Raw genomic sequence first — 11,659 nt, forward strand, 5'->3', positions numbered from 1 at the left:
AGTGAGAGAATGGCCACAATTTTCAAATGATCATTCTGGGAATGAAACGGTTGTGGTAAAACTGGTCAGTCAGGACATGTATGTGCACCTCTATGGAAATAAGCTCACGGTAATCACACAGTAGAAGAGCCTTAGGGCTCTGTGTCTGTTCACAACAACCATGCTCTCCTTCATCTGTTCTCATAAACTACTACTCGTGTTAAACCTTGCTACCACTAATAATAAACAAAAAAACATCCAGAAATCAACATCTTGTTTTTAATTCGCTCTGACAGGAAAACATTGAACTGTTAAGATGCTAAGAACTGTCCACCTGTAAGCGATATTCTCTGCTCTTCCTCTTTCTGAATACAAAAAAAGAGAAGATCAGAGGGATGGAGAATAAAGTCAAAGGTCATGAAGACTGTAAAGGCTTGTACATTATTCAACCTTAAAAAGCTACACATTACAACATGATCCTTTAAACAAACACAATAACATCTCAAATTTAATCCATAAAATATTAAACTCTATTTCTAAATGCTTTAATTTGACAACCATTCTATGGTGGTGTCATCAAAGAGCAATACAATTGTTTGCTGTTTTCACAAACCAGGGGAAGTGGACAAATAAAAAAGCCTTTATCCTTTTTCCTAAACACATGATCTTCACAGACAGCTTTGTTGAACCCCACAGTCATTACCAAGTGAAATCTCCACTGAAGCACATAGTGTGGCTGCTCACTGAGCCTACTGGGGTCAGGACTGAAGGAAGAAGCTTATACACTATAATAAAACAAACATGGACAATGAATAGTAACAGGCAGAGACAAGAACTGTAATAGGCTTCATTGCAAAACAAATAGCAGAATACTTTGAGAATATGCAGTCAGATAATGGCTCATCTGAGACACTGTATGACCCAGTTATCTACTGTACCTAGATCCTTCAGGATTTGACAGAGCGATTACATCTGAGTTTAAGTTTCTGGTCAGTGATTATTGCTCTTTGGTCATCATAGTATAGCATTGTGGTGTACAATTAATGTAAATAATGAGCACAAGAACATTTGGAATATAAATGAATATATATGCACTATATTATATATTTTTGCATTAGATATTAAACTTCAGCTTGTCATCATAATATAGCTTATTGGAATACTAATATATATGGTCTACAATACATATATAGTGTAAAAGTCTCTTAGTGCATGCCGTCTGAATTTGCATTTTTTATTCATGTTATGCATAATATGCAAAGTGTCAAGACAATTCTATATAATAGCCTACAAAGGAACACACAAATGTGTAATATTATTAACAACAACAACAATAATAATAAGAAATACCAGAAATTATAAATTAAATTGATTTTACTATACCTAAACTTTCTTGATAGCCTGTTTTGTATGACACTACACATGGGAAAGACCATTTAGTACTGCTTAAAATTCTGAAAAAGTTGTTATGCACCAAGAAAGGAATGTTAACAGTTTTTTTTAACGTGTATTATTATTATTTTTTTAAATTCAACTTACCTGTAATGTAAGTAATTCCCGATCCCGACTGATTTTAAATCCTCTTGTTGTCAGCTGTCGACCAGCTCATGTGTTATCATCGAACTGCGCTGCTCCATATAATAAAGCAATATGAGGTAGGCTGTTTCCTCTGACCAATCACCTGTCATGTGCTGTAAGAGGCGGGTCTTATCGCGAAACTATTTCCATTTTATGTGCAGATAAACTAAAGCAACGCTCATTATAATGCGGGAAAAGTACAGTGGAACTCTTTTAAGTTAGAACAGGCAGTGAGGGGGTAATATTTCTAAAAGCACAAGAGCGGTAAAAGAGGCTTTCTTCTTTAGTTTCACGTGTTACCGATAAACGATAAAATAAGCGCATAAAGTAGACATTTCAAATGCGTTGTTTTGTAGTGTCGCCTTTGTCTTCAAATATGCTCCGTTACAACTAGTGACCGTGTGTTCAGGTGGTGCTGGAAATCTGTATGGAGAATAGCAGCGCCATCTTCTGTGCAGGCATTCAAGTTCACAAACACAGAAAGTGTGCACAAGTGCGCATGCGCAGAACGACAGGGCGTTTATCTGCGCAGGTATACGCTTGCAAGCTCAAAACAAAATTAAGAGACCAAAGTAGCCATGATTCCTGAAAATAGACCTGTTCATATATTGTTAAATCACGACTAAGCTATGGATCGATTATTTATTTACAAAATATGTCACAAAAATAATTACACAAATTGAGCTTTGTATGGTGCACATTATAGCCTAGTTTTATTTCAAACATCAGAAATACTGTAAATTTGAAAGGCAAACATGTTTCGTACAAGATAGTTTCTTTAAAAGACATATGCATTGCAGACAGTCTATTCCTTTCATATAATGTTATTATAGAGTAGCCTGCTGTTGGACAAACATTTCCCTGTCTCAAATCATAGAGTGCACATATGATACTTGGGTTCTCTGACTGAACCGAGGAGGTCAAAGAGTCCTTTGTTTTTCAGGAAATGACAGTCTGGCACAACTACAAAGTGCCTTCCATTAAATTACAAGCAGATTAAATGTGATTGGGAAGAAGAATAAAGCACTAGCCTACTGGTTAAAAGGACTTCATTGTAACTACTAGTAGAACTGACCTATCCTATACCTTCTTGATTTCTAACTTATAGATGGTCTGATAACCATCATCCCAAGCATACAGTTGCTTATCTTTTGGGTGGAAACGCAAAGCAGTGTGGCTGGTGTAACGCTTTGGGAAGAACAGCACAGAAATGCTCTCAGTGTAGATGGTGTCATGGATATCAAACAAGCATTGGATGCTGGACCTTCCACCATAGTGGGAGTTGTAGACCACATATAAGGTTCCACAGATTATGAAAGCTGCTTCTGCATCACGGCTATTGCAGTTGGTATCCCATGTGTGCTCCACTGCCAGACTACTGTGGTCCAGCTTGGTGATCACCAGGTTGCCGCCAAAGTCTGGGTCTGCGTGGATCGACCAGAGCCCCATTTCATCTACGGCGAGATCCAGCAGAGTGTGAGGATTGAGGGAATATGCCGGCATCCGACCGGCTCCAGGAAGCAGCAACCGATCAGCCACCGTACGGTTGCTGAGGTGGACCTTCAGGATCTCATTGTTGGTGTCTGCGCTGTGGTAGTACACAAAGCCGTTGTGGACCACATGGCCGGTTCCGTGCCAGGGAAAAGGAAGACGGATAACTTCTGTTTTTTTGGTGGAGTTTGGTTCAGTGAAGGTCTTCAGAGAGGTATATGCTAATACTGTACTGTTTCGAGTGCCACTAAAAAAGTAAATCTTAGCAGAACCCTTTGTTGGATCCTTCATCCAGGATCCATTGGCATCGCCTGCTTTCTTTACGATTTTGAGAGACTTGATACCCACAACTTCTGAACTGCAGTCTGTAAGAATCAAGGTAAAAACAAAAAAACTAATTTATGCAGCTGTAGCATATAATAATAATTATAATTATTTATAATGATTATACTTATATTATTAATAATTATGTAGATTACATGCTTTATGTCTTCCTTATAGAGTTGCACAATAGATTGGTACCATTTTAATTATGAGGTAATATTAAAGATTATTTTAATTTATCAGTGTTGGTGTTGGATTGATAATGAATATTTAATTTTGCATGCAATATTTTTATATTTAGATTAACTTTGCCACCAGGTAACGCTCATTTAAAATAATTTATTTTAATAAAACTAATAATTTAATAATTAATTAATAAAATTTATTCCTGGGATGGCAAAGCTTTTTGTGATGGTAAACGTAATTTATAATTTATTATATAATAATTTATAAATATATAATAAATTATAATTTATAATAATTTAACTATAATTTTAATATACTTTAAAATACCATAATAATTATTCATTCTAATTTATTATTGTATTTTACTGTTAATATAAATATGTATTTTTCATATTGCTCATTTTAATGTTGTGATGCCTAAATGTATTAAACTTGTAGCATTTAAAATATCCAATTTTGGTTTTTAGTGTATTAATTTATTTATACAAAATAGTATAAGATTTAAATATTGTTGCATACTTTCTTGTAGACATTTAAAAAATTAAACATCTCAAATGCAATCTAATTATTTATACAGTTTTCCTCAGGAAATGAAATCTCTTATGTAATGCACACATTCAGGCACTAACACCAAAAAAATGACCTGATAATGAAAGTTGTTGGGCTTAATTCAAAATAATAGATCCCTAAACATCTTATTTACCTTTGCCCTTAGGGATTACAGATGTCTTTTTTAGTTTGGCTTCTTTCACCTGGTGTTCGATCAGCGAGTCCTCAATGTCAACCTGAACGGTGTCAGGGATCTTATTATGCAGGTATTCCACATCTCTCTCCACTCGGTCCAAACGCATAGCAAAGGTGTCAATGTGACCTTTGACCTCTGATTTCAGCACATTCATCTTGCTTGTTTCGCCGTGTATCTCCTTGGACATGTCATACATCCTTTGACTGAAGTGCTGGAAGTCTTGCTCGCATTTGATCAGTCGTCCCTTTTCAGATAAATGCACAAAAATTCCATTTGACTGATTACACAGAAAGGTAACTGGCAAAACATCTGCTATATTTTAAATGTTGCAATGTATATTTTGCATGAAGAAACATGCTTTTTGCTAACCAGCTAAACCTTGACCCCCTAATTTGGTAGGACACAGATCAACATCCTTGTTAGTATTGCGGAACATTAGTGTTATCAAAATGTTATATTGTTCTGAAATTAAGGTTAGATTGGGTTATGTTGTTTAAAAAAAAAAAAAAAAAATCAAAATCAAGGAACACATCGCACTTACCAAAAAGAATAGTTTAAAATGAGATATCCCTTAAAGTTTAGCTCATAGTAAGCTACTTAAACATAGATTAAAATATTACATTGGTTTCTGTTAAAGCATGTAAAAGAACAAATGTATTTGGCCACAAAATCAGCTATCTTAAGAAAAATTGGCTTACCTCAAGCTGCTGAAGTTGCCTCTGAAAATATTCCATGATAAAATCAGGAGTTGTCCTTTGAGCTTGTCCCATTCCAAGCAAAAGAAATACAGTTACCAAAGACAAAAGCATGATGTATATTTTCACCTTTGATTTCTTTCTGTCTTGTTTAGTTTGCGTTATATAATAAAACCGAGAGAACTCCCTTCTTATCTAATGTCAGTCTGGTAAAATGGAGCCAGATGGAGTCCAGAAGCAACTGGTTGTTTGTTATTCAAATCCTGGAACTGAATTCGAAGGAAGATGCTGAAAAGGCAGGTCTTCACAAGCTGTGTTTTTGGTTGTAATAAACTCCAGATGTCCTGACACGCTTTCACTCGATAAATCAACTCTGCACATCATACGATTCAAATTACTGCATATTTACTGTATAATATACACAATACTTGCCTCTCTCCCTTTCAATTTGTCCATTAGCCTTTCAAGAGTTCAAGTTGGAAATGTGAGAATGGGAAACACATCAGGACACCTTCAGGAGCTTCAGTCAGTCTGAAATAGGCACACAAACAGACATTTTCCTGCCAATTAAGTGATGCAGGGGAAAAAATGACTTTATTCTTGGAAGAATTCCCAAAGCTCAAAGGAACTTTGTGTTTTGTCTTCAAAATACAGAATCAGTAGTAAACTTAACTATATATTTTGAACCAAAACCTGAATTAAGGAGTTTGACTAATTCATTAAACAAAAAACACTATTTAGGATTAAAAAATGTCTAGTTTCTTTTTAAACAGTTGCATCTCCCAGAGAAAGTGTAATGTGATGATTCTGTTTATCCATCAGATGGCGCCTTAATACAAAAACAGCATTTTGAACTCTGGGAATAGGATTCACATTTGTCCATTGTTGATTTTGTTTGCAAAGACATTGAGATGTGTTTACACAGATTAGAGAGATACCCATTTTCCAACATCTCTAGTTTAACAGTGATTATCTGAAATTCTGCATTTTCCCTTGGATAATTCCCATTAGACGTTTATATGCTCCTGACACCACTGGCCCAAATTACGCTAGTCAATTATTTAGGCTGTTATATAATGGCATTATTCAAAACTGTGTCTCATCTTAAATAGAAATCACAAAACAAGCCTTTTGCATTAACTACAGCATCAGATCACATCTTCTTTATCTATGCCTCATTAATTTGCTGTGGGTACATGTTTTTTTTATTGTATTATTATTATTATTATTTCATTTCAACTGAAATGGAAATGAAGCCCAGGCAATTGATACAAAAGAGGTTTGATTGTCATGAGGGTACTGAGCTTGTTGTCAAAGAAAACACGGCAAAGGGAAAGCGACAGGCTCAAATGATGTAGAAACATTTGATGTGGAAACTTTTGTGGCCTGATTCAATCACAACTTTGAAAATTCAAGAAGTTGCTTTACTAAAGTAAAGCACACTGCAAATTCATGAAGTGAAAATCAACAACAAATCTATATAACAAGAGCTATATTTACTCCAGGTTTGTATTTACACACACACACACACACACACACAAATTGTTATTAAAGTCATTTTAAAACTACTTAAACACACCTTGTCCCAAAGTACTTCCATTAATAACAATGTCTAAGTTGCTGGTGACCGAACTCTAACCCAGCAAAGTGAGACCCTCATCAAACATTCGGAACTTGGTGTCTCTTCCAATACTGAAAGAGTTTAACAACATATCATCAGTGACTTCATGTCCCTATCTTAAGCCCATAAAAGTGTATGTATATGTCTAATATTGTTTAGACTTATGACCATCTCTGTTCTGGAGAGTTGCATCTAATGCTAATGATTATGGTTATGTGCACAAAATACATACATATCAAACAACAGAGCCCTGAAATTCTGGTAGGTAACTGACTAGAAATGAATGTGTTTATCTCTATAGTTGAATTTTTATGCACAAATTAACAAGTGTGAAAAGGTAAATCTGTTCGGAAATATAAGACAACACACTGACAGACCCAAACATCCCTTCTACCACCAAATGAGGGCATGCCAGGTCCCCATACAGTCTCCACAACTGAGCCAACCCTCTGACACACTTCCATAATTCCCTCTCATCTTTTTTTTAGGGTTTTATCCCTACCAGCTCCCAGCTGTTTCAAATTACATATGCAACAACACATTCATGACTTTGTCAGGAAACTTCAAAGCACTAATTTATGATTCCTGATAGATTTACATCCTTTTGTGTCTAGAAGAAAAGACTGAGCAGATATAACAAGACTGTAGATATAGGGCCATAAAATCCCAGCTAACAAAAATGGAATGTTTTGCTACATTACTATTAAATTATGAAAACGTTATGAATGTAAAAAATGCCCGGTTTTTTTAAGTGTTTAAAAAACATGCGAACGTTAAGGGAACATTACATGTAATTATTTAGCAAATATTATGGAAAAGTTACTTTTGAATGTTCTCTGAATGTTCTGAAACAAATAGTACCATTTAAAAATGCTACATGTACAACAAAACGTTCCATGAACGATGTATAAATTAAATTTTTATTTTAACATTTTTAGAACATTATTAAAGACCAGACAACTCTGAACGAATGTTATTTAACATTACCGGAATGTTTGAGATAAACTTTGAGATAAAATTTAAAATCTCAAAATTCTGACAATATTGCTTGTTTGCTGGGATGTTGCATGTCGTATATTGGTTACAAATAAGACGTCGTGAAGGCTCTATTTTTTAAATAACATTTTAAACTGGTGTTACTGTTCACTTTTGTTTTTTGAACATTTTCAGTGAACCAAGAAAAACAAGTAAGCAGACATCAGTAACTTCAGCAGACATCAAGACTTCAGTAAACAGGACAGTAGCTAGCTATTGAAAATTATAGGTGAAGCGTGTCAAATTTCTCTGTTAAAATACCTACTCAGATGTATATAATCCATGTCTAACTTAATTTCCCTGAAAATTGTTTTAGCTATCATCGACCAGAACGCTAAACCAAGGATGCGGGGCTATTTGTCTCCTCGACCAATCACAGACAGGGATTGTGTTTGGAAACGGAATGCAACATTCTTCACCGAGTGTTCTGAAACATGTTTGAAAACAGTCGCATAGTGTCGCTAGAGGTGTAGAAATTACTTAATTGATATTTAACACCAACTGCAAAATCATATTCACATGAAATTAAGCATAAATTCTATGTGCACGTATGGCATTCCATAGTATAACAGACCCTTAAACGGCTTTTTTTTTGTTTTTTCTTGGGAAGTTACACTTGTCTTGTCTGCTTAGTACTGTACTTTGAGAATAAACCAGACACCGAATATTCGTTGCTTCAATCAAGGGTTATTGCTTAGCTGGAACAACTATAACATTAGGGATCCCTCAAGGCTCTATTCTTGGACTGGTTTTATTCAGCCTTTATTGCCTTGCTGCCTCCTAGGAATGTTATCAGAGCAACTCTTTGAAATTTGAAATGCTAAAAATTATATTAGAGTCATTTAGATTTCTGAACACATGGCTGTTGTCCTGTCTGAGGCTGAACATGAACTATTAAAACATAATGTAACCCACTCAAATAATTAAAAAAAAAGAGTTAATGGATTATTTGTGATAAATGAGAATAATCGTTTTTTTTTTTATTCACAATGTATTTTATTTAGATTTTTTCTTGCTTAATGCATATTATGTTCAGGCATGTAAAATATACATTTATAAATGTATTTATATTTAATTCTGTTGAAAAATAGAATTGACTATTAGATAAGCGCGCAAGCTCGTGGTGAGAGAGATGCGAGCCGCATTTCTGCTGCCGCTTAATCTTATTCATCCTCGCCATTCCTTCTTTAAATATATGCCTGAACTGTTTCATTGCATTAGTGATTGGAGGATGCCGTCTCATATATTTCCTTTCTATTTTTTTTATTCATCAATTGTAATTGTTGACTGACAGCTTTACTGTTCAAGGGCTGAATTGAATAAACTAAATTCATTAGTTGATTTATTGTTTTGAATGTGAATAGGTTTTCAAGCCTACTGCAATGCAGTAAAAAGAAGAAAAAAAAGAGAGAGAAGTTTGAATACAAAAAGTATACTCTAAAACCGATTTCTGTGTATGCATCTTAAGCAGTTAGTGACTAAATTGAGATCTGAATTGCATACAAGTGCAGACACATTTCATAAACACAATTTATTTGTAATTCTGTGTTTGGTGTGAGACCCCGAACCAGAGACTCCAAATATTGTAATAGAAATGTATACGTATTTGGTGAGCTCAGACCCAGTAGATATTTTTCCTCCTTTTCATTGATATAAATCCAACACGTGGGTTACAATAACTTTAAGACATCATATGTTATTTGGCACTAATCTGTTATTTAGGGCTATAGACTGTGCTATTGTTAACTATTTGCTTTGTCTAAAATAAGAGTTGTTTGCATTTACTGACCTTGTCACCAATGTCTTCTATTTGATGTTTTCTTTGAGTAGTTGTTGAAGTCTTTGTTTTGGTGATTGCACTTGCTTAGCCTTGCAGTTTATTAAACATGCTTTGAGAACAGAGACCTGAACGTCTTTCTTATTAGCTTGCGCTGTAGAAAATTAATCACCATTGAAACATTCTGTCTTGCACCTTGGGACTTAGTGGGAAAGCAAGCAGTCTATTTATTCCACTTTAATGTATACAATGATTTGAATATTCATGTGGTCTACTAATATGTGTGTTGTGTACACATACACATTAGGGAAAAATAAACTGGGGTCCAAAAGTCTGACAGCACAAAAAAAAAAAAAGTTTAAGGAATTGTAAAAATGTTTTAAAAAGATATATTATGCTTCATCACATACTCTTAAGTGCTTCGGTGGTCTTGCTGAAACCTGATCTGTGTTATGCAGATGGATATTATAGATAGAGACAAACAGAAATCTGACAGGAGGAAAAAACAGAATGCACACCCACGATACTTGTGCAAATTCTGCCATATCCTTATTAATCAACATTATTTAACCCATTTTTTAAATATAATTTTGTGTGTGTGTGTTAGAACCCACATTTTACATTGGACATCAAGAGGTAACCCAGCATTAAGGTGACTAAAAATGGAAACCAGTGATGAAAATCAAAATTCAGTGGTTAAAAATTCAAAATATCAACCCCCGGTTTCACAGACAAGGCTTAAGCCTAGTCCTAGACTAAAATGTAAGTCTTGGCTGTTTCAAATGAAATAAACTTGCACTGACTGATCTCAAAATATATCAGTGCCTTTGTTTTGTCTCAAGATGCACACCAGTAATGTTTTTTTCTAAGGCACGTTTATAAAAATTACTTAAATGTCCTAATTGAACTATGGCCTAATCCTGGTTTAGGCTAAACCCTGTCTGTGAAACCAGGCCCAAATCTCGTTATTAAAAATGAATTAAGAAAATGGGTACAGTTAATTTTCATATGCTTATTTATTGTTTGTTTGTTAGTTCCATATACTATTATAATAACTAATAATTATGATATTTGGGGGGTCAAAATGGTAAATAGTAACCAATGCAAATAGCAAACACATCCAAACAGTATCAAAATCTGTATAATTTTTAGTTTAGTTTAACTTTTAGGTTTTTTGAGGATGAAGGCACATCACGCAACTTCTACCATGTGAATTTGCTACAGGTCTCAAAATAGTTGGGATGGGGGCATGTTTACCATGGTGTAGCATCTCTTCTTCTTTTCAAAACAGTTTGAAGACGTCTGGGGCCTGTTTCAGAAAGGAGCTTAAGTGAAAACTCTGAGTATGTAAACCCTGAAATGAGGGAAACTCTGGGTTTTCCATTTCAAAATGGGAGGTTTGTCAAACCCGAGAAAGCAGAGTAAGTCAAGCCCATTTCTGAAAGAGAGGTAACTTGTACTCAGAGTCAGTTACTGTAGTAACTTGCTCTGTGAACCTAACCTGGTCGGGAGCAGGTTTTCTTTGGTAAACCCAGAGTTTCTTTCCGTCTTCTCCCACTTTTTTAAAGTGTAAGCAATGTTTTAATACCTCATTCATTCATTCACGCTGCAAAACTGCTTTTCTGAGTATTTTTGTCTTATTTCAAGTACAAATATATAAAAAATTAAGTTAAAATGCATTTTCTATAGATAAAAAATTAGTCTTGTTAAAATATAAAATTGTTCTACATATTGATTTGAGCGGTACCATTTTAAATGGTAGTTTTCTTCAAAACATTGGAGATTCAGAGCACATTATAAGTCCGCTGTATGCAGATTTTAAGGAAAGTGTGCATCCCTCTCACACTCATTCTGAAATTTTTTCCTGGGCACAAATCCGTCAAAGAGGAGTTTCACAGGACTGTAGGTTAGTAGTGTAGAAATCGGTTTAAATGAGGCTAATCTGATAAATGACGTTCACTTGATAACATCTTTCTGTGACCTCTGGAAGTAACCCAATAATCTGAATTCCTTCTGGATTTCCTGTGTGGTTGGATGCACTGATGACAAGCATATCTCCACCATCGCACCTTCTGAAAATGAATCAGATTAGCCTACTCTATAGAATGGAAGGATGCCAGATGGAGGAGTAGTCGCTACGAGATGCCGTAACCACAGCTGTTAAATCAACACAAATTATTCACAAGTTTTTTGTTCATCTTTATTTCCTACAAATACAAATTTCATTT

The 11,659-nt window shown here is 34.8% G+C and overlaps 2 protein-coding genes across 10 annotated transcripts in view; both read right to left on the reverse strand.

The window, feature by feature from the left end:
• The window catches only part of LOC306866737 (liprin-beta-2-like), a 54,790-nt gene extending 52,746 nt beyond the window's left edge, over nt 1–2,044 (reverse strand). For all 9 annotated transcript variants that reach the window (XM_079412051.1, XM_079412044.1, XM_079412050.1 and 6 more), the window contains exon 1: nt 1,519–2,044. The gene's annotated coding sequence lies outside the window, so the exon portion shown is untranslated. The remainder of the gene's footprint in view (nt 1–1,518) is intronic.
• Nucleotides 2,045–2,187: 143 nt separating this feature from the next.
• On the reverse strand, nt 2,188–5,542 carry LOC306866739 (olfactomedin-like protein 3). The gene is made up of 3 exons (XM_079412058.1): nt 5,002–5,542; nt 4,262–4,547; nt 2,188–3,413 (listed from the first exon to the last, which is right to left on the reverse strand). Exons 1-3 carry the CDS (start codon nt 5,110–5,112, stop codon nt 2,638–2,640), a joined length of 1,173 nt encoding a protein of 390 aa, XP_079268184.1. The 5' UTR covers nt 5,113–5,542; the 3' UTR covers nt 2,188–2,637.
• Between the last annotated feature and the right edge of the window lie 6,117 nt (nt 5,543–11,659).

Source organism: Barbus barbus (assembly GCF_936440315.1).
Source record: "Barbus barbus genome assembly, chromosome: 48".
NCBI classification, from domain to species: domain Eukaryota; kingdom Metazoa; phylum Chordata; class Actinopteri; order Cypriniformes; family Cyprinidae; genus Barbus; species Barbus barbus.

Excerpts from the sequence above, each read along its gene's own strand:
- LOC306866739 (XM_079412058.1), bottom strand. The coding sequence starts at position 5,112 with ATGCTTTTGTCTTTGGTAACTGTATTTCTTTTGCTTGGAATGGGACAA. Across the intron at positions 4,548-5,001 it reads GGCAACTTCAGCAGCTTGAG|GGACGACTGATCAAATGCGA; the intron begins GTAAGCCAATTT and ends TTATCTGAAAAG. Across the intron at positions 3,414-4,261 it reads TGTAATCCCTAAGGGCAAAG|ACTGCAGTTCAGAAGTTGTG; the intron begins GTAAATAAGATG and ends TGATTCTTACAG.